The following is a 24,621-nucleotide window of genomic DNA, read 5'->3' on the forward strand; positions in this document are numbered from 1 at the left end:
CTAACAGGCTCCCTGCTGCGCCAGATGGTCCCTCGATGCTATCAGGTAAGGGCTTCGCGAGAGCTGATGCGGGTGCGGGAATAAGAATAAGCCGGGGATAAAATAGAAGAAAAAAGGAAGCCAGATGTACTACTGTAAGGTCTGTGTATTTCCAAATGTTCACACAATCAGTACGTCTCTCTCTCTCTCTCTCTCTCTCTCTCCTGCTCTGTCAGTGGGTTTAAGTCCCTTTTTCTCCCTCCCTCCCTCTCCTTCTTTATCTCTCTCTGCTCTCAATGCAGCTGAAAAGCGGACTCGCTGAGCCAAAAGTAACTACTGAGCATGCTCATGCCGTGATCTCCCTCTCCCTCTCTCTCTCTAAGTCTCTCTCTTTCTAAGTTGGATTGTTGTTAGCTGAGTGTTTTTCTCTTGTAGTGGTCCGGATTTCTCTCTCAAGTCTCCACAGTGACATGAGCGACGGTGTGTGTGTGTGTGTGTGTGTGTGTGTGTGTGTGTATTGAGGGATTATGGTGAACTGTTGTCACTCCCTCCTGTCAGCCTCAATCAGCTCTCTGTTAATCTTTTAATGCACACACACACACACACACACACACACACACACACACACACACACACACACACACACACAGAGTCAGTGTGAGAGATCAGTAAACATGTCCATTACATGCTTTCTACTGTACGTATGTCGTTTTTGTTATCAGGTCATCTCTGGGTTTGATTCAGTGATCTGATTATATTAGTGGTTGGTGTTACAGTATTGTAGACGGACGTTATAAACAGTAGGACGGTTATTTCAGTCGCATGAACTGAAATTTTGCTTGTGAAATATTGGCTTATGAATTCACAGATAAACACTTTTAAAGTAGAATAACTGCTAGTTGAAGCACGTCTTTTACATCATGCATCCTTTCCCATCCTCTTAACAGCCGTTTCCACCAGACCAGGTACATGTTATTCATGATAATTTCGTTCTTCTTACTGCTGCTTTATCCAGCTATAACTTTTCATGTAATGCCAACATCCCTAGTAGAACAGCTCTTGCATTTTAACTAACCTGGTTGCATTTTTTTTTTCTGCCCCTGAAACGATTTGCGCTGAAACTGAAACCGAAACTGAGCAAAATAAAAGTTAAGATAGCCTAGGTCAAAAAATATTACTTAAGTAAAAGTAGAGGGTTCTCTATTTACATGGATATTTGCGTAAAAGTACAAAACGTACTCACATTCAAATGTACTTAAGTAAATGTCCTTCATTGAAAGTACGGAGTAATTAAGTCACAGTAAGTTCAATTCAATTAAAAATCTTTGTATAGTGCTTTTTTATAACAAAAAGCAAGTACGTTTAAGTAAGTAATAGTCAAGTAAAAGTACAGATATTCCCTTTTGGATGTAGCTTAGTAAAGTATCTTCTAATACAACACCCGATGTGTCAAATATTTTTTTCAATAAATTGACCTACCACCTCTGCCAATAATGTTTTGCAACATATTTCTGTCGTTCACAAATGTTAAGTTGTTCACCATAAGAGGGCGCACTCTCAGTTAAGGAGGTGTGCGATATTAGACACTGCCTGTTTAGCAAGAGAGAAAGCAGCAGCCTTTATTTTATTATTATTATTATTTTTTTTTACGTTTTTTTTTTGTTTGGGTTTTCACTAGTTTGTCTCATGTGACTAATTTACTGAGATTATGCAGGGATTTAAATTATTATTTTTTAAATTAAATTTTAACTAATAAAAAAAAGAATGTGTGCCTTGTTAACAATAACAATAATATTAATAATAATAATAATAATAATGAATAGTTAATGGATTCTTGATTGTTAATGCATTCAACTACTGGTTAAGAAAAATTTGTGAAAGTTGAAAGTGTAGAAACACGATTTTGTAGACTTTTTCAGCTATGTAAGCTGGCATGAGATGTGCACTTTTACGCATTGGTTTTTAGTGCCTCTATTATGGCCAGGGGTAGCTCAGTGGTTAAGGCATTGGACTACAGTTCGGAAGATCCAAGGTTCAAATCCTACAACCACCAAGTTGCCACTGTTGGGCCCTTGAGCGCGGCCCTTAACCCTCAACTGCTCAGATGTGTAATGAGATAAAAATGTAAGTCGCTCTGGATAAGGGCGTCCGCCAAATGCCTAGATGAATGGATGAACTAGAGCATGCCAATCCTACAGTATATGTCTGTACTACTAAATGACCTCAAAAATTCTTCTAAAGTAATAGAATTATGTAAACCTGAAGTCATATTTACAAATCTAGATTTACATGCAAACTGCCAAACTGCACATTTCCTACAAATTTTCTTTTTAAAAGATATCTTTTTAACAGGTGTGTAATAAACTGTCAGCATTTCATTAATATAAAAAAAAAACATCAAATAAATGCTGTCTGGAATTTGTTAGATTATTCTGAAACCCTAAATTAAACCCTGTTTAAAAAAGTTTGAAATGCAAAACAAGGTCTGTTATTTCCGCAGTTCCGTCTCAGAGCTTGGCTTACATAAAAACTCCGAGCGAGTGCCAGAGCTGTATTGTGAAAGTGGGCATTCTGTGCTGTTTCTTAACTCCGCTGATGGAGAGGGATTAAACACTAGGGACAAACAGCACGACCGAACGCCTCATATGACCTGCAGGAAACAGCCTGTGCTGAAAAAGTTCCATAAACACCACACACACACACACACACGATACACTCATTGACATGACCACCACGGATCAGAGACATCTGCAGCGATCACAACAACGCACAGGATTCTGGGAAAGCACACAACTGTGAAGGTGAGAGAGAGCTCAGTAGTGGGAAAAGACAGAAAGACACAACGGGTATTTTCAAGGCACGAAATTATAGCCCGAGTCAGTGGAGATGCCTGAGCAGTCTCGTGTCACTCTGAGACACACACGCTGGATATATATGGATAATAACAGGCTTTACATCACTCCTTATGTAATCTCAACCCATAAATACCATATACACATATAACTGAGTGCCAAATGTATTTTTTATGCCTATCACTCTACAACAAAATATATTTGAACACAGATTATGATTATGATGTACATCACTACTGTAGATCACATCTAGTGTAGCAAGCCAGAGTCAACCGTCCATCCATCCATCTGACTGGGAACCTCTGTAGTCCTACTAGGGACCGTAGAGGCCCAATGGTGACCATTGTATTGATTCCTATTTTTAGGACCACCATTCAACATTCACATGCTACAGGCAATTTGGGAACGCCAGTTGGCCTAATAAGCAGGTCTTTGAACTGTGGGAAGAAAACCAAAGAACCCAGAGGAAACCCACCAAGCACAGGGGGAGAACATGCAAACTATTTCTTTTCTCTTAAAATGTTATGTCTGATTGATGTATAATAAACACATTATGTAGATAAAATTAAAGAACTTGGAAAAAAAGAAAAGACACACTTTAAAACTTGCAGCGACCTCATTTCCCCTCTTGTCTGTTTCAACCACTCAGCATTCAGCATCACCAGTATACTAATCACCAGCCTGATCATCTGTCATCGTCTGTTTCTTACTGGTTCAGGCCTTAAATTAGATGTTTTTTTTTTTTAGATGTCAGGGCGTAAAAATTTTAACATTTTTCTGAAACTACTCAGGTATACAATGACTGGACTGAAAATAATACAAGACAAAAAAAAACAACAACTTTAGGAATCCTGGAGAACTATTCCTCAGGACAACATTAAAAATACAGGAACGTTTGACTCTTTAGTAGCAAGTATGCAGTTGTTATGGTTAAGTATCCAATTGTAATGCAATGGTAAAACATTAAAGGTATTTAATTAAGAGTAATAACAATAAATAAATAACATACTCTGGTTTGAATAAATAATCATAAAAATGTTCAAAATAATAAAAAAAATAATTATTTCAGCACGAACTAAAATTTGCCAGTTACATCCATTTAAGTACACCTACTGGCGAAAACAGGAAGTGTTCTTCATGATCCTGTCTGTAGTGTGAACAGAGCAAACTGGGTGTGGTGCTGAATGGACAGCTCCTGTTAACTTTACAGTTATATGCAAATCACACATTTGGCTCTATAGTTAAGACAAATCGAACTATGGCGTTAAAATATTCTTATTTTCTGCAGCTGGGAATGCAGCAAGGAGTTAGCCATAATGTAAAACTATAATATTAATTACAGTATGTCATATGCAAAAGTTTCCGGGACTAAATTAGCTTTCTAAGCCTTAACTGGCTCGATAGGACTCGGCACACAGGTTAAGAATCGTGACTAGGAACTGTTTTCTGATGACATTTCCAGAGCATATAGAATTTTTTGACTTAACAAGCATGAGCTCTTCAGCTAACTGATACCTAGAAAACAGGGGAAGGCTATAAAAAGATGTCAAATCACTTCCTGCTCCACTGTCTGAAATGTTGTTATAAAAGGTGAGTTAGGGGAACTGTACATGTCAGCTCTTACTGCTCTTATTGTATGCACTAATGCATTTTAATGCTTTACTTTACAGAGATGTAAGAAGTGTATGGAAGAGTCATTAGAAGGCATCTTTACATGCAACATCATCGTGAAAATAAATAAATAATTAAATAAACAAACACACATTGGGCCATAACTATGATGCACAGACCCCAATTTAAGAATTATGGATAGAGCAATGAGATTAAAGTGAATAAATAAATGTGTCAGGTTTTATTTCTGGTAAATATAAAAATGTTAAGTGGTAAAAAATCATATAAAAATAATCATCATTGAAATCATAGTTTTATCAGTAAACAGAAACCGCTTCAATCTTCAGCAAATACTCACGTTTTGTAAGAGTATCCCTGGTTTTCCTTTTTAGTTTATGTTAAAGCATTACTTTAATCTACGCAACTGGAGGGTGGATTAGAATAAAGATTGGCACTTTGTATGAGACATAAAACAATCAATAACACAAGTTTCACAGCTTTTATATATACTTTTAGTTATTTTTAATACTTTTTAAAATGTGTTAGAAATCTAGCTGCTTAAGACAAATCCGACAGGAAACCATTGAATTAAACTGAACTAAAAATCAAAATCCATAAATATTGACTTGAATCAAAGTCTAACTATTATTCACTGCTCGAGTTATGGACATAGACATCTTTAACTTTTCTTCAGAAACCATCATTAATATCGATGTAACAAGTGAAAGAGCCACCCAGAGGTCAGTAGTGATCTTACGCCCGTCCCTTTATACTGAAGGGCTTGAAAGAAGCCTCCGAGCAATATAGAGATGATTACAAAAGATGATTACACTCGGTTACTGTACATGAATAAAGTGCACAGATAGAACGACCAATGAGTCAACTATATGTACTGTACATGTATTATCCACCACAGTACAGTCAGCTGTAGGTTGGTCACAGCTAGCCAATAAGAGATCGACATTGCCCCGCAGCTGACGACATGATGTACATGAACAAAGACACGCATACACACCTACACAAATACATGAATAGACGGTGACCTCTGACCCGTATTGAAAATCCTCCTGCGAGTGTTGTATACACAGCTGCAACAAAAACAGCCCTCGACTTGATTTCCTGCTGCTGATCCACACTAAACGAAACGCCTTGATCTCATACTCATCATGTTACAGTACACTCAATCAGTGACGGTGACGGACTTCAAAGAGTCTTCAAAGGATTAAGAATAGGAAAGAAAGAAAAGAAACAAATGATTTTTTGTTATATTTGCAATACTTGCATAATCTTCTATGTTGCATTACAGAAAATAATCTTGTTTTTCAATACCGGCATATGCCAAGGTGTTTTGTTCCTCTTATACTATAGAAATCTGCTGATGTATCAATATTATAATATCAAAGAAGAAAATATTATCTTTTTGTCCCTTTTAAATAGTTACAGGAAACTTAAAAATGTTTAACTTTATGCTCCAAACAACTTACTTTCCTGTTATCACTGAGCGTGAGCAAATCCCATCTAAAAACTCTTATGTTTTCATTGGTGTTTAAACCAACATGAGATGTTGATTTTATATGTTGTGTTTGAATTAGAGATGTGTGTGTGATGTAATTTTATATTATTTTATTATTTATTTGAAGCACTTTGGGGCATTTGTTGTTGTTAAAGTGCTATATAAATAAAGTTAAGTTGAGTGTGTGTGTGTGTGTGTGTGCTTGTGTGTGTGTGTAAATATTCCAGCTGAAACCCCACCCCTGGATAATGCATTTTTTCACATCTCAAACTCACATTATTTCACTCGTCCCGCTCCAGATGTACCATTACAGATCCATTTGAATGTCCAATGATAACTAAAAAGGGTATTCTGCATGATAGCTTTCTTTTTGAAGTTTAAAAACACCAAACAAGTAGAACTCAGATTCTTTCTGTTCTTTGACCTTGTTATGACCTTATGACCCTGTTCAGATCCATTGAGAAAATGAGTCAAATTAAAAAAAAAAATTCATATTCCATTTCTTTATTTGTAACGTACACAACAGTAGACAGTATAATATGCAGTGAAATGCCTAAACGACCGCCAGTGACCTAAAGTGGTAAGATAGGACAAAATAATACGATTTCACTATACTGAAAGAAAAATTGCACTAGATTTTTTTTTATTTTTTATAAATAAATAAATTATTATTTTTTTAGTTATTATTTTTGCATTTATTTAGAAAAATAAATGTGGGATGGAATGTACAAATGTACAGATTATAAAATATAATAAAACATAAATGTATAAAATATATTAATCACAGTGTGAAAATATATATAAACCTATAGAGGGGTAAGGATATGGTGTCTGGATATGATATATATATATATATATATATATATATATATATATATATATATATATATATATAATAAAACTGTATTATAAAGTTGGCGTGTCTGTACACTGAAGATATTTTTGCAATGTTAAATGAGTAATAGAACACAACAAGATGGTTTTGGAATTTTTTTGGACCCATCACATGAAAAACTACTAAACAAATTTTAATGGGTTTTTCACAGATATATTTGGCCGAGCTTGAGGTAACATTTAGGCTTCGTTTCATCGCAATCTACCCACTGAAAGAGAAGATATGCTAATTTGAAATTTAAATAGAAAACACTCTTATAATGAAAAAAATAAATCAACCTTGAAAAAAATCATTAATTCATCTCAAAATTCAACAGATGGCGTTGTACATTTTTAATAAATGTTTATGAGTTTGCAATTGAAATCTTGTTAATAAATACAGTCTCACACCTTCATTCCGCGCACTTTCACGGCAACACGTAAAAGTTTAGTTCATTCAAAAATTCTCGTCTAGTGTTTATACAGTGTTTATACTATATATACAGTGAGGTCAATAAGTATTTGATCACCCTGTGAATTTGCAAGTTCTCTTATTTAGAAATCATAGAGGGGTCTACAATTTGGCACATGATTTACGCCAGATGTCCTTCATGACACAAGCAGCCTATTTTATCTGGCTTTTATCCAGGCCTCGGACCGGCACTGTAACTGGGGTTTGGGCTTTGGTGGGGGAATTGAACCTACCACTGAGTCACCAATGCACAATTACAATTCCATATAAATATCATAAACAAATAAATATTAAATACTTGTTTTTGACATTAGGGGTGGTACACACAACTATCTCAGGGTGAAGACAGAAATAAAATAAAATGTAATGTCAAGTTATAGGGAAGCCAGAAACCACAAAACCCTGAACACAAACCCTCCAATTCCAATACATGTTGGAAAACGTACTGTCTGGTGTAAAGCACTGATATGTTTAATACTGTACAACTAAGTACAAATCTTAAAGTACAAACTTTGATGAGCTTCAAATACATTACAGTACCATACAGTACTATAGTAACCAGAGATTTATTATCTGAACTGTTGAAAAAATAATACTAATATAAATAATAATTACAATAATGCCAAAGTCACAAGATGGTGTGGTCAGAGAATTCAGCATGGAGGCTAAATATGATCTCTCTCTCTCTCTCTCTCTCCCTCTCTCTCGCTGGCCTTTAGAAACAGCTGTGTGACATTTTAGCAACGGGGACACATGGAAAAAAAAAACTAATTACAAAGTAAAAAAAAAGTGATGTTGCTGTGTAATGAGACAGAATAATGTTTAAATTTGCTTTTAAACCTACAAGACTATGCACAAAGAAAGTGACAAACAGTCAAACAGTGCATGCATGCACACACACACACACACACACACACACACTCTCTCTCTCTCTCTCTCTGGCGCCCATAAGTGAGGATGGAGCATGTGTTCACATCAGCACGGCTCTCATTAAAAACTCAGCTAGGGTCCTGTTTTGTCGCAGGCTTTCTAAAAATAGATCCAACATTTAACACAAACAGAGAAAACGAGAGCGAAAGAGAAAGAGAGAGAGAGCAAGCGAGAGAGAGAGAGAGAGAGGGGAGGAGAAGGTTGGTGAAAGCTCAAACTACCTAATACTGAATAGTGCTGCACGCAGTACAGTACAGTACTGGACTACACTTACTGCAGTTGATTTAGGAATATAAAATACTTAGATTAAAAAATATAACTAAGAAATTAATAATAGCAGGATGTGGAAAATAATCAACAAGAGTTATTGTGACCCAAAGTTGATTATTCGCTTATAACTTCACATCGAGTGGTGTTAAATTCACACACACAAAAAAAAACATGGTGTGCTTCACCTTAAATTTTTTTTTTTTTTTTTTTATGGATTATCACACAAGCAGGAGTGAGTTTGATACGCAAGGTCTGGAGCTGCAATGTTGCAGATTCATCAAGATTCTCAATAAAATACACAGTATTACTTATGTAGTAAAAATCTGTGTTAAAAAAAAAAAAAGTGTACCACTGACCGGGTCACGGGTTGCCAAATATTAACTTTCAGTTATTACTGTATTACTGTTTGCTACTTTTTAATTCGTTTTGCTGTAAAGATTTAAGTTCATGATTTTTGAAGGCACATTTGTTTCACAACTTTTATTATTATTATTATTATTATTATGTGCTTAAGACGTCTGCACACTCTTGTGCTGTTATTCATATAAACAAAAGAAAAGTTTTGTCAGTACATCGGTCAAAACTCGCTCTTTCAATGATATCTTTATGTTTCATACATCGGAGAACCCCAAACCAGTCTTAGAATATGTTCTGTCTGTCTGTATGTCTGTATGTCTGTCCAGTCAGATTTTGTCACAGCATCACGCAAAACCGGCTGGACAGAATTTAATGAAACTTTTGCAGTACTTAGATATCTGCCCAAGGTTCAACCTGCACCATAAGTGAAATCCAAATGTTAAGTAAAAGCGATATTATAAACAGTTATGTTGCGGATTTAATAATCTACTTTTTTTAAAATACGCGACTAATGCGCTACTTGCTCAATGTTAACAAACACCTGCACCACTAGATATTAATTAGTAAAGCTAAACTGAAACTGAAAGCCAAAACTTAATCTTTATCTGATCTACTTTTTAGATTTCTGATCTGTGATTCACAGGGAGAATGTTTGGCTGATGACGAAAAAAGTACAACTTAGCGTAAACAAGGCATAAACATAAACTTTTCTACAGTATATCTTCTTTTTCCCATTGATTGTAACAAATTTTTTTTGTAAAATTTGTACAATTTCCCAATATTTAGTCACCAAATGCCATATAATGTTGTTACAAATTACAGTTTTAAAGATAATCAAGGGGTTTATCTTTGTTGCAGGCAGACATACGTGGGCTTTAAGCTGAAATAATAATAATACCATAATAATAATAATGACATCACTGATTGCATTAAAGCTGATCAGCTTATTTTTAGCTTTAAACTTTTAAATATTTCTACAAACTCTTTTCCTTTTAACGGTTCTAATGCTCGTAACATATACGATTAAAAATTGATACTTTTTTCAAAATACATTTTTACAAGTGCCTGTTTTGTAAGCATGCTGCTGATTTTGCTGCTTTTTTAAGGATGACGTAATAATGTCACCGAACACCAAGTTGCCTCCAAAAGGTCACATTAAAAACAGCATAAGGGAGAAAACTTCACCCCTAGACGACATCTGACTGTGACATGATCACAGCAAAAAACTCGATACATTACTACAACACTGACTTCACATCACTTACAGTTTGACTCACAGAACATTCTTCTAATTGGATGATTCGTTACCATGGAAACGAGAGATTATTCTCAGAGTTATTGCAATCTTTTAACTGTTCCAAGGCCACATGCGGGGACATCTGTTCCCATGGTGACAAGGAGTCAAAAAAATGAATGGGCATGCTCTCTCACGCAGCTCTCTGTTTACAGTAACCATTACAGCAATGATAAGAGTTCACCTTATCAGTTTATCCCTGTCAAAAAAAGATGCACAAGTGTCAATACTTTACAAAGCACCGTGACTATCAGAAAGTGCTGACACCCATAAATATTAAATGCGGTACATGTCTACTTACAGGAAACTTCACCACATCAACAATCATATTTATTCCTTTGTTGAATCACACATTGTTTGTTTGCTTGCTATTATTCTTAGACCACACAGAGCATCGCTCAAATGACTCACTGTATGGAAGCTGTTACCATAGTAACAATAATGTATAAGAATGAGCACACTGATACTGTTGCTCATGTTTCAGCAAAATTATGGACCAAGGTGTGCTGTAATACAAAGAAAAACACGCACACACACACACACACACACACACACACCACCTAATCAATCCGATCCATACATTTAATTACATCAACGTCTCATCAACTAGTACTTTTGCAACAATCTTTTTTCATAATTTTTTTTTTTAATTAAGCCTTAACTTGATTCTAAATTAAAAAATCATTTCCACTGCACCAGCTTTACAGCAGTACCCGAGCCGGGGGCATTTATAGTACTTCCGGGAGCCAATTAAAACTTGTTTGAGTCAGTTAAAAGCCAAAGCGAAGCAAGTTTACGTTTTTTGTGGGGTTTTTTTTCCTTTCCTTTTTTTTGGCATTTTGTGCAAGACTTAGTAAAGATGTAGCATCACAGGTCACAAGAATCCACTGATGTTATCAAGAACCGTAGCGAGAGTACAACGAAGTGCCACTTACAATTTGGTTTTTAAAGCAGCCGAAGCCAAGAGGAATTACAAATTAAGATTAAGTGAGGTTTAAACATTATTTCCTATGGGAAAATGCGTTTCACATACAGTATATACACTATATTGCCAAAAGTATTCGCTCGCCGTCTTCACATGCATATGAACTTGATTAACATCCAATCCCCAATCCATTGGGTTTACTATGATGTTAGCCCCGTCCTTAACAGCTATAACAGTTTCTACTTTTCTGTGAAGGCTTTCCACAAGATCTAGGAGTGTGTTTATAAAAATATTTGACATGCTTTCATCCAGAGGGACATTTGTCAGGTCAGACACTGATGTTGGACGAGAAGGCCTGGCTCACAGTCACATAAACAGGATTACGTATAATTCTCGAGATCTCGAGCTCCAATGTTGCAGATTTGCCAAGATTATTAATAAAATACACAGTATTCCTTACGCAGTAAAAATCTGTACAAAGTGTGCCAGAGACTGATACACTAACTGCCAAATATTAACTTTTATTTATTACTGTTTACTACTTTTTTTAAAAACTGATTTTCTGTTCTGATGTAACTTCGTGATTTCTGACGGAACATTTGTTACACAGCATGTATCTCAATGCACCTAAGAATTCTGCACACTATTATGCTATTATAACATATACAATTAAATAGTATTATACTTAATAATACTTTTATTTTCAATATATTTTTTAAACCTGCCTGGTTTTATATGCATACTGCTAGGTTTGCTGTTTATTTCAGGATTATGTAATAATGTAGGTAAATAAGGCCATTTATTCCCTGACCAATAAGATCCATGAACTTAGACACATCAGGTTCTCAGTTATAACAACTAATACTTTAAAGACATTTGCAACAGTCATGTCTGCTTGTGCATTTTTTTTCATTATTTTTTATTTTTAGTAAGCAATAACTTGATTCAAAATGTATTGTTAAATTAATGACTACTGCATTATTTTTGAACTTGAACTTCTTGAAGTGTGAGGGGAAACCGGAGTACCCGGAGACAACATGCAAACTCTATGCACAAAGACCCAAGGCGGGAATCGAACCCGGACCCTGGAGGTGCACGGCGACAGTGCTAACCACTAAGCCACCATGCCACCACCTAGTGTATAAAAAGTGACATATTACACTGAAACAAGAACAGTATGTCTTAGAAATCTGTACACTGTTTATGTTTTTGTTCCAGCTAAAATTCCTGAAATTCTTATTGGTTTCTCTGTTTAAAATTCACTGTTTCTGTAACAAAAATGCACATGAGCTACTGAAACAAACCTCACTACCCCACGAACACCCAAGTGCATCTTTCTAGCCAGAACACAAGAAACGGCGGGGCTTGTGTTCAAACATATTTATGGATGAAAATCGAAAGAAAAAAAATAAATGAAAAGATGACTTTCTTTAATTACATTACACAGTGGAACCTCGGATTGCGAGTAACACGGTTTGCGAATGTTCCGCAAGGCAAGCAAAGATTTGTAATAAACGAGTACCAAGTATCATGTATCACGCATGCGTTTCTTGTTTTAATGCCGAGCGTCACATGATCACAACTGAGCCAATATTTTTTCTCTTTCTTGCGCTGCGGAATTGTGGGTATACCCTCACTGGTGGGTATACTCTCACTGGTATAATCAACATCCGTGCGCGCATTTTCTCCCTTAGCGTGTCGTTATGTGTGTGGGCGTGTAATTTGACACCATGCCGGTGTCAAATTCTCTCTCTCTCTCTCGCCTTTAGTGTTGTAAGACAGGCCCAAACGCACGCACACACACACACACACACACACACACACACACACACACCGCCTGCACGCATAAACAGAAACATTTATCTGTCGGGATTTATTTTTACTTTTTTTTTAAAGGTGAAGTGCAGGTTAATTTGTTTTATTTTTACTTTATATTTTTTACTTTTTTTTATGTATTTTGGCCTGCGGAATGAATAATGTGAGTTTTCATTATTTCTTATGGGAAAATTAAATTTGATTTATGAATGTTTTGAAATACGACCCCGCCTCAGGACTGAATCATGCTCGTAATCCAAGGTTCCACTGTATATTATATAGGTATGATATATATATATGGAATATATTGTATGTGTGTATTATTTCACACACTGGAGACCTGTGCGGATATCTAAAAATATATAGAATAGATGTCCATTAATCTTTTATCTCCACTTTATTCTTAATCAAAATACAAGTATATAACACCAAGTTTTTACCTTGAATTTAATATGCATTTAAGTCTTTCCTTGTAGTTTATGTTTCCCTACATTCTTGTGTATATAATTTGGAAATGTTTAACAAATTCATGAACTACTGTATATGTTATAAACATAGAATCGTACAGTAGCTGGAATGATTCAGCGTTTGAGTCAAGTACCAGGTCTGAACCGTGCTACACTTCACATCCCACAGCCTTTTACTGAACAAGAAGGCACATAAAGCCGCGCTCCAGCAGAGCGGCTTCAACCCGACCTCGTGTGCTCATTTACAGCACGCGGTTAACCACACAGCCGGAAAACCCCCTCTCCGGTGATCACAACGCTCGGAGCGCTTTCAGAACGCCATACTGTTTGTAAATCTGACGCATTGTTAAAAAAACCCTTCTTTATTTTCATCTTATTTGAACATCAGAGTATATCTCATGGACTTTTATTATAACGCTGCATGATTGGTTTACCAATCTCACACTTACATTCGTCTCCATCGTTATGCTGCCAGGTCAGCTTTAGCATATAAACTAACATATACTTTTCTGTCTTAGAAATGGAAAATGCATCATACTGAGAAAGTACCACATTACAGTACGTTACACTCCTAATAGCCCTATTTAAGTGAATAAGTAATGCACCTTGGTGTTGTAACAATAACACATTGTGCGTGAATGATTTTTCTAAGCGGATTAGTTTAGAAAAAATATAAGGCCACCATGCACAACATATATACTTACTGCAAACAGTATTGTTAAACATATACAGTAGAAAGGAAACATTGGAAGCAAAAATGACCTGTGAACGTGAACAGATCCTGATTTATTTTGCTCAGCCTGTATTCATGTATACAGTAGAAGAAACTAAATACACACTCTGGACATAAAATGTTCTACATTTTTAATATTTCATCCGACCGCCTTTAGCTTTTTACCGCTTTTAGCTATTATGGTGCACAATGTGGTGGTGAGTTCATGTCTGAAAATGATTTCTCATGCTCCGAAAACCATTCTTTCACAATTTAAATCCTGGAACATCAGGGGATTAAAAAGAAATCCATACATGTGATTACGTGATCGTGCAGGTAATCAGCTGACTTTATCTTATTGCTACATAACATTGCTGAGCCTAGACCTGACCAGCTGAAGCAACACCAGATGGTAACACTGCCTCCAGGGGCTTGTACAGTGGACATCAATCTGGAATAGACTTAATTTGGACTCCTCAGACCACATGACCTTTTTCCATCTCTCCAAAGTCCAATCTTTATGATCCCTAGCGGACAGAAGACTTTTTTTCTGATTAGCCTCACTTACTGTATACAGTAAGTGGCTTTCCTATTGATACACAGCTGTTTAGTCCCAACCCTGTGAGCTCTTATCACATTGTGAGTTTGTGTATGGAAATGCTCTCACTTTCTCACTTTCATTTTTAAACACCGCTCTGATTTTGACCGACCGCATTTCTTTCACAAAGTTTTTGGTTTGGCACTGTCCCTTGAGGTTTAACAATGTGAGCTAACTCAATTCCAGACATTTCTACAATGTCCTTAGTGGTTTTCTTTGCTTGATGCAGTCCCTTCAGCTACATTTTTGTTCAGGCAGTGTAGCTCAACTTGTGATATTTTGTTAAAGGTTATAAGTCTTGTCAGTTACGTTAACAAAGTTATTATTATTATTATTATTACTAAATATTATTACTATATACATTTATTTATTTGTATTTTTTTAAGTACCCCAGTAGTCTTGATAATGAATTCATTGTTCATTACAGGATAAAATGGAAGTAAAGCCCACAAAAACACAAACAAAATATACAGTCATTTCATCATCATTATCATCATCATCATTGTCATCATTCAACAGCAAACTCACCTTCACCGTTCTTCTACAGTATTAAAGTTGAGCTCACTGTCCACACTGATTTATCCATCCTCACTCACTACGCTCTGTTGTTTAAAAAGCCAAACAATGACATTCCACTGCTTGCAACTGCATTGAGGGATCGACTTCACAAAAATCCTGCAGGCTTTCAGATGCTTCACCAGAGACAAAGATAGAATGGTCACGTGACGGTGTTGGTAACTGTGTGGACTGAACACTACATGAAACACAACCACACAAAAATCACTCCACAGAGCACTGAGTGATATGACCGAGGGTTTGTGTCCAGGCCTTTCCTGAACCTGTCTGATCCACTCTGTCAGATCTGCGATACGAGAAGAAGCCCGAGATACACATGAGCCATCTCACACTGACAAAAAACAAAAATGCTATTTCTCTAAAATGAAGAGATTTGCATCTGAACAGAGGCTGAGCTCACTCTGCTAACAGGATTAAAATGACTAATTAATTTTTTAAAAAAAGAATCCTTTTTTACATAACAGCATCTCTGACTATCAGTTCAGCCGCAAGACAATCAGGGATTCGGTGAATGCACTCATCCTCGAGGGAAAAAAACTTGTACATAAAAAACTCTGAATATAGATAATAAAGGATCTATAAGAATATAGAATCTTAGTCACTTTTATATGGGCCGAGATTGGATATACAGTATATTTGATATGAGGTCATGTGACTTGAATGAGAACAGTCAGCTCATCAGTCAGCATCTGCTTTCTTCCTTCTTTCTTCTGGATCTCAACAAATACAGCCAACTAACTGCTCATCGTCCTCCAGAGCAAAACCCAAAGCTGATTTTTTTTAAATAAAATGGCAGCTATTGTGTAAATTCAGTAAGCAGTCACACAAACTTGATGTGTTTTAACCCAGATGGCCAAAGCAGCAAGAACATAACGATGTGCATATCCATGACATGCAAATCTGATCTGACCAAAAAAACTTGAATTTAACGATGTGTCTTGTCATGTGAACGAATCATTACAAACAAAACAGAAAAATCACACAGAGATACCATATAGCAGACTGTCAACACAAACACATTTACAAAGTTATTACACCGTGACATTTTCCTGGAAAGGAGCCTCCAGTGTCAGCACTTAGTGTTAAAGCTGTACATTTCTGGGAAAATCCTCCGGAACTTCACGTTTCAGTACCATGACATTCCATGACCTGGTTCATTTTGACCTTTATATCAGAAACAGTTTCTTTGTGGTTTGAGATGCAACCAGCTCCCTCAATAAACCTGCTTCAGTTAGTCCAAAATGCAGCCGCCATGGTACTGATAGATCCAGAAAATATGATCATATAACCCCAATATAATCATCCGTGCACTGGCTACCTGTTCAGTTTAGGATTAATTACAAACTAGTATTACTTACATACAAGGCCTTACATGGTTTAGCTCCCACATATCTAGCCAGTCTTCTGATACGCTACAATCCACCACGCTCCTTAAGATCACAAAACTCTGGACTTCTGGTAGTTCCCAGAATATCAAAATCTATAAAAGGGCGTAGGCCATTTTCATATTTAGCTCCAAAGCTTTCCAGACAGTGTTCGGTTTCCCAGTTTAAAAGTAGACTCAAGACGCATCTCTTTAATCTGGCATACACGTAACTCATCCCATAACCTCATACTCCAGTACAGTACATCTATCCTGAATGGCAACTACGCTAATTCTTCCATCTGTTCTGTATTTTTCTACCCATCTTAAGGCATCTAAAGATTGTGCCAGCTTCAGTAGACTAAGGTCAACCCTGCGAGGATCCTGAGGCATCCAGAGAAGGACCAGCTCCAGCTGGATTCTGCTTTATGATGGTTGGAGCTACACATCCTGCTCCAGTGATCTAGACCACATAAGGATGAAGATTTACTTCTGATGAAGAAGTGACGACAGCGGTGCATTCGCAGCACGTACAGTGGCTCATGCCTAAAACACTTTTTAAAGAGGGAACACGATTATGTCTTTTCTAAAAGTTAATTAAAATAACTAACAGTCACCTGGTATAACTCTTGTCCAATCGCGTTGCTTGGTCGGAACTTACTCTTTTATAACACAGTTTACAACAGAAACTAACTTGCTTCATGAACGTGCGGCAGCATTAAATTTGACTATAAAGAGAAAAAAGGTATTTCTGTCCTTATGTTTATGTATCTGTGTTATTCTATACAACTCCATTCGGTCATTACAACTGGCAAACTGCTGTTCTATAGGAACAAAAAATAAATAAAAAAATCTTGAAAAACACTCAACCTACTGTACCAACGTGTTATTTTCCTCGAAGATCACGTCCTGCTGTTATTCGTTCCTTACCATAAACAGCTGCAGTGGTCGGATTCCTTTAAAATAGCGTAGCTCAGGCCCTATACTAGTCACAAGACACTGGGATAAATGTTTAACTCTAACCGTGGGTTTTTCCACACAGAGAAAGAGTTTATTTTTAAACTAAACTGCAGGTTAAATGTCAGCTTTCCATTGTAAAAGTACACTCAGGGTGCAGGACGTAGGACAGACTACACTCTAAAAAATGCTGGCTTGTTTTTGTAAACACGTTGTTGGGTTGTTTATGCTGGGTCAAAATTCTGGGTTATTTCGGGTGCTTTAAACACATTGTTGTGGTGCTTTATGTTGGGTCAAATGAAATGTAACGGGTCATTTACAAATGAACACCTGGTTGGGTTATTTTCGACCCAACAACTGGTTTATTCTCTGGTTTCTCTGAACGGCAGCCTGCAAAATGTTTACAATTATTACTGAAATTATTGTTAATTACTGTTATTGTGTCGTTAAAGTGTTAAAGTGTAGTCTTAAGTGTTGTTTAAGTGAGAATGTATGTGTGTACAGCTCAAAACATCAACCGGTTGTTAAAGATAGCGTCTATTTAAAAAAATTGCCTCGTATTAAATGCAGATGGCACGCCGTCTCCTGTTATTCCTCACGCGTTAAATAGTGAGGTAAATTAGTCAGAAATAGACACCAAATTCATGTTCACATTATGTATTTTTGTGTATTGACAAGAAAAAAAAAGGTTTTGCATTAAATACAGTACGTAGCTATCAAAAATGCTTGATGTAAATCTTGGTTATATTGCAACACTAAGTGATGGAGTGTAATCCACAGGTGGAGACCGGCATGATGGGAATGATATCTGCAAAATATGGAGATGTCTGGAGCACTGTTCCATGTGTTTGTGCATTGGGAATGAGACAAGAGGGACCGGACAGACCTTTCTCATTGTTGGAGGTAATGCTATTGATACAGACTCTTTGGTGGAGGCTGTAAGTTTTTTTTAATCTTTGAAGTTAACAACACAAAGCAGTGTCTTTTCACCTTCTTCACCACCTCTCTCAAGCATACTGTGGATCAGGGATTGATGGACACGAGGACTTATCTGTTGGATGAATTTCGAATTTTTTGATGACAAGTTTTCACCCCATATTTAATCAATAATATTTTTAAAAAGTTGTATTATTTTTGTTTTTAATATCATTTTAAAGAAAATGAATTAGTAATTAAATAACTAATAGGTAAAATTTTATTATGGGAAATGTTCGATATCATGTAGGCATTATAAGATTTGTATCGAAAACGTCTATATAAAAAGTGTTATATAAAAAAAACATTCACATTTATTTTATATTTAACAAATGGTCACCTTGGGATTATATAATTTTGTCTGACATTTTTGTCAAAAACCGTACAGTAACGGTCTGAATGACATTCAGTAGCTGTATCAGTGCTGATGCTGGACACCAGCTCTGGGAATTAGACAACTTCCTCCATGTAGAGTTTATTAAAAAAAAAAAAAATCTAAACTGCGCATCAATAGTAAATGTAAAATGAGGATGTAAGTTGTTTTAAATCAACCAGCCATCATGCAGAACCTTACTGAGAGTCAGACATAATTAAACAATTATAAAAAGTAAACCTGCTCAGAAGCCTAACCTGGATATTTTAATATGAAACCCAATGTTTATCCACTAGAGGGCAGGTCAGAGCTGAGATACTAATCTTGTACTGCACAATCCCATCCTCCTCCTCTCTTTCTCTCTTTTCTCTTACACACACACACACTCGCTCACACACATTGAGGCTGAAGGTTTACATCTACCTGCGCATAAACGGAGTCAGGAAGCGAGACGATTCATCTTCGTGGCTGCTCTGCTGGCTGCTCAGCTGACTGCTGTGACAGAGAAACACACACCTGTCACTCATGTTATCACCATGACGACAAAGTTTTCAATAGTGGTATTATACCGCAATCTTTTTTAACAACACTAGATCATTCGTTTTTTATTTCAGATGTGCAAATAAGGGACAGCGAAGGGACAGAAAGAGTTTGCAGAAAAAAGTCAATAGTGTGGTGAGAGAGAGTGAGAGAGAGAGAGAGAGAGAGAGAGAGAGAGAGAGAGAGACCGTGAGTTCACTTTAGACTCAGATATCCATAAATAATAATAATAATAAAATAAAAAAACAACAAATAAATAACTTATTTAAAAATTAACATTAATTCAGAAATTGTTTACTACATTACATTTCTCACACAAAACAAAAATATTATGTAACTTTCATTAATATATAAATATAGTACAGTATAGTTAAAAACGAAACCTAAGTTTAACCGCTATACAGTATTAGTACACATCTATATAAATAAAATAAACGTTTTTGTCTGTACATTAGTCAGGACTCAATCTTTCGATGATATCTTTAGGTTTCATACGTTGGAGGACCTGAAACTGGTCTCATACATTTTTTCTGTCTGTATGTCTGTATGTCTGTCCAGCAAGATTTTGTCACAGCATCACGCAAAACCGGCTGAACAGAATTTATTGAGACTTTCTCAGTACTTGACATCTGCCTAAAAGTTTAACCTGCACCATAAGTGAAGTTAAAATGTTGAGTAATAGTGATGTAATGAGCATTATGTGCTAAATTTAATAATCTTATTTAAATTAGCTACTAATTGGCTACTTGCTCAATGTAAACAAACTCCTGCATCGATAGATATTTATTAGAAAAAAGTTAAACATAATATTTTACTGGGATTAATTCATATACAGTATTCGCAGCTGAAATAACAGTGCTGAAGTGGAATGAGTGAATTGAGTCATTTTAAGACAAAACTTAAACCTTTTTCCGATTCACTCTCTGATTAACGAACACGGTGTGTATTCGCATGATTTACGTATTAAACATAAACTTTTCCGTAGCTTTTCTTTCCCATTAAGTGTAATAAAATAAAATGACAGCAGATTGAATATCTTTCTGTGAACTGGGTAAATTTGGTACATTTTCCTAATATTTATCCACCAATCCAGTGGAGAACAACACTATATAATGTTTTAGATTGGATTAGATTAAATCCGATTCAACTTTATTGTTAGCATCTAACCAGAAATGCATTTGTCACAGTGCAAATAATTTTCATATGTAAACAGTCCACAGTGAAGAAGTTATATACACTTAGATATTCTATTCTATATAACAAATTACAGGCAAATTACACTTTTAAATGAAGGGGTTCATCATCGTTGCAGGCAGACATGTACATGAGCTTTAAACTAATCTCACTGTTTACATTAAAAGCTGATCAGATTATTTTCAGCTTTGAACTTTTAACTATTTCTACAAACCCTTTAACCATCAACAACGGGTACTTACAATGCTAGTACTATATACTATCTAAAGGCGACTCTTTCTTTGATTTTTAAGGAATTTAACTTTTAGTACTATATTTAATTCTTACAAAATTACTACATATTGTACATTTTATAGTTGACATTTTTTTCTATTGGTATTTGCCTCTCTTATTCCCTCTTTTAGGTCACAAACAGTCGTATAAGCATTTCATACTGTGTATGGTTGTGTATGTGATAAATAAAAAATGTTATTTAAAATGTAAAATTTAAATGAAATATGACATGACAATAAAATATGGCAGCACACTGACTTAGTGGTTAGTATTGTTAAGGGGTGTGAATCTGGTCTCTAGTCCTGTGTGCCTGTTCTCCCCGTGCACACTGAGAACGTGCAAACTTTACACACACACAGACCAAAAGTGAGATTTAACCCCTTCAGCCTTGGAAGTGCGAGGCAACAGTGCCATCTGCAAAGCCACCAGGCTGCCTGTAAATACTGACACATACTGGCACTAAATAACAAGCTTCTGAGCTCTAATGTTCGAGGACGTGATGCATTTTAGACCGGATCATCAGAAAACTTAAAACTACATGATGATGCAAAAATGGTGAATGGCTCTATTACAATGATGCAAAAAAAAAAAAAAAAAAAAGACTGAAACTCCAGTCGCTGCTGTGAGAGCACTGTGTGATTACCACTGCTGCACTGGGGAACGTGCTGTTATTGACAATGTATGCGCGCACATATTGTAACAAAGTGTCCTACAGAAAATAGCAGCTGACACGAATTTCCCAAAATATGCAGGCAAAAATAAATAAATAAATAAATAAAGCTTAACATCCAAGCTCTGTTCTGTGAAAGTAGACGTGATGCGGTTTGGACACGGTGTGTTACAGTAGAGTCATCTGGGAGCTAAGAAGCACCTCACGGTAATATGAAAGAATATTACAAGACTAAATGATGTGTGACATGAGATGTAAAAGTTTGTGTGGGAAGCTGTCGTGTCCGTTCCAATCTTCTAAACCCTGTTAGGACCATGCACGCGATCGGACGTTGTGGGCCGCCTCAGATGTTTCAGCAAAAAGCGTGAAAATGTTCCTTGTTAACGTTAAAGACAAACCTAACACACTCCCTCTGTACAGCGGTGATGACAGCGGACAAAGCTCCTAATTAATATAAGACATTAATAAAAACAAAAAAGGGAAAAAAATTTTAGCTCAGGAAACTTTGTCATATGTTATTGTTGGTCTTTCAGATGTTTCCGTCGAGGGACCAGTTGACCCGCACAGGTTTTACACCGGCTAGCACATCCCTCACATCTTACCCAGGTTTGGGACTGGCACAGGATTCCGAATCTGGGGTTTGGGCACTGGGTGCAAATTGAACCCGGGGTTTCCACTTGGCAGACAAGAAATCTACCACTGAGACACCAATGTCCAGGAAACTTTGTTATATAGAGTATATGTTATATACACGGTGGGTGACAATTAACTTGGAAACATGGTTTTTATATTCCACTTCAATTCAATTTTATTTCATTATTTGTACATGATGTAAATTTTATAGCTAAAAGTTTTTCTACATTTTTCCATGTTTCTAAAAAAACTTTTATTTCATACTTTATAGTTCACTGGTTCGATCTCCGGGTGATGCTGTTTTCCTCTCCCAGCCGGAGGCACAGAGAGAGCTGATTGGCCGAGCTCTCTCAGGGGGGAGGGATGAGAGGTACTTGCGCTCCTGCATTAATCACGGCTCTACAGCCAATCAGGGAAGGAGCGGCTAGCGCTTTCCTCCGAGTGTGTTACTCCGCCCCTAACAGTGCGTGAGCAAGCAGTTCGAAAAGATGTGGTCGGCTGACGTCACACGGTTCGGAGGAAACACGGGATAGTCTTCGGCCTTCCGAGTGAGTGGTAGTAGTAGCCTTAATGTGGGAGCCCCCTAGTGACGGGGAGGAATTGGCGACGACTAAATTGGGAAAAAAAATTGGAAAACCCCACCAAAAAAAAAAAAAAAGGAACCCAGAGTACCCAGAGGAAACCCACCAAGCACGAGGGAGAACATGCAAACTCCATGCGCACAGAGACGGAAATCGAACCCTGACCCTGGAGGTGTGAGGCAACAGTGCTAACCACTACACGCCCCTGGAAATCTTTAATGCTCATGAATTCTAACAGGGCTGTGTGAAAGTCTGGGCTTTTTTCACGAAAGTGTATACGATTCTTTAGGCGATTGTTGTGACCCTGCTTTTCTCCATGTATGTGTTTATCTGGAAGTGATTTAGTATGGACAGTGCGAGTCAGAGGAGGAGAGAGAGAGAGAGAGAGAGAGAGAGAGTATACAAGGCTCTGCTCTACAAAAGAGTCAGAGCATTGACAAGGTGTGAAGACGTTGAATTATTCATAGTTTATACTTTTTTAATGTCACACTGGTTTGCTCCAGAATTCTGTGGTGGCAGAGGCTTTAACCTTCAGCCTGACCATTCAGCTTTGAGAAGCTTGTCTTAACTATGCATCAGACACATCCGACATGGATTTGGATTTGCATTTACAGTTTTCCTTTCCCAGAGCACAGTACAAACAATAATATAGCATAGTCATATTTAAGATTTATATTTATCATGTACCATAAGCATTATTTTACACTAGAAGCACATGATGCAATATCTTTGCTATAGTATATAATATACCACTGTTCACAAAGTGCATTCATATTTAATGAAACTACAAAAATATTAAGAAATCAATACCACTAAAACTGGTGCACATTTTAGAAAGTAATTACAAAAGCAGACAATTCCTGGCGAAATTTCAAATAGCAGCGACACGCACACATATAAATCTCTTCCTGATCCCAAGAAACAGTCTTATTGTCTGACCTATCACAGAAAAGCAGACTCCGGAGCATCTGACATGACAGCAGCATCCGAGCAGACATCGCCGGCTCCAGGGATACGAGATACGACTCCCGCTGCATAACGCGCTAAAGATCAGCAAAATTACGCTGTGTCTAAATTCAGTGCGACAGTATCATACAGTACCATAGACGCTAAACGTGAAGGAGAAGGTATTAATGATGACATTTGCATCATTGGAAATAAGCAACACTGCTGTAGGGTGGCTTTTTATAGAAGATTTTTTTTTATTCAAATCATTTTCATGAGAACTGCTGAGGTGAAGCCAGGTGAGGTGAACAAACTTTTGCATCGAAAGCGTCTTTGATTTTGGGGGACATGCAGCTTTCACACGCGTCTGACCTCATATTCATACCTCAGGGAAATGGCACTTAGATAAAAGCTAGAACGCTACCTTGGGGTTTGGAGCAAATTAAGTTCAAGTTTTTCAAGACTCGAAAAATTTGTTTGCAAATTTGAATTTGATGAATAGTCCGAGCGAGAACAGTTTTTTACCTCGAAAAACAGCATTCCTGGAAAACAGAACTATTTAGACTAGATTTTTGACTACTTTGTTTTTACCAATTTCTGTGAGAGGGAGCCGATACATGTAAACGCTGGATGTAAAAGTCACCTCACGTGTAAAGCACGACATATATGATTTATAAACGCAGTTGTTAGAGAGTGTGTTATTAATATTTAAAAAGGGTGCTTTCCTTGTATCACTATCACATACACAAAAATAGATTCTGTGCCTTTTTTCCTCTCACACACAGACTCTTGTCTCTTCTCATTTATTAATTTTTTTTATCTTTGTTCAATTACTATCACTTGCTTGGTGTCCTCAATAATTAACAGGAGAGA

The 24,621-nt window shown here is 36.6% G+C and overlaps 1 protein-coding gene across 2 annotated transcripts in view; it reads right to left on the bottom strand.

The window, feature by feature from the left end:
- Positions 1-24,621, bottom strand: part of gramd1bb (GRAM domain containing 1Bb) — an 89,819-nt gene that overhangs the window by 56,115 nt on the left and 9,083 nt on the right. Inside the window, exons 2-4 of one of the 2 annotated variants that reach the window (XM_053500527.1) lie at positions 23,083-23,110; positions 19,336-19,407; positions 10,114-10,117 (exon numbers count right to left, since the gene is read on the bottom strand). In XM_053500527.1, coding sequence (XP_053356502.1) covers positions 10,114-10,117; positions 19,336-19,407; positions 23,083-23,110 — 104 coding nt within the window. The remainder of the gene's footprint in view (positions 1-10,113; positions 10,118-19,335; positions 19,408-23,082; positions 23,111-24,621) is intronic. The other variant, XM_053500526.1, reaches the window with a different exon arrangement.

The sequence above is a fragment of the Clarias gariepinus genome, chromosome 7, assembly GCF_024256425.1.
Source record: "Clarias gariepinus isolate MV-2021 ecotype Netherlands chromosome 7, CGAR_prim_01v2, whole genome shotgun sequence".
NCBI lineage: Eukaryota > Metazoa > Chordata > Actinopteri > Siluriformes > Clariidae > Clarias > Clarias gariepinus.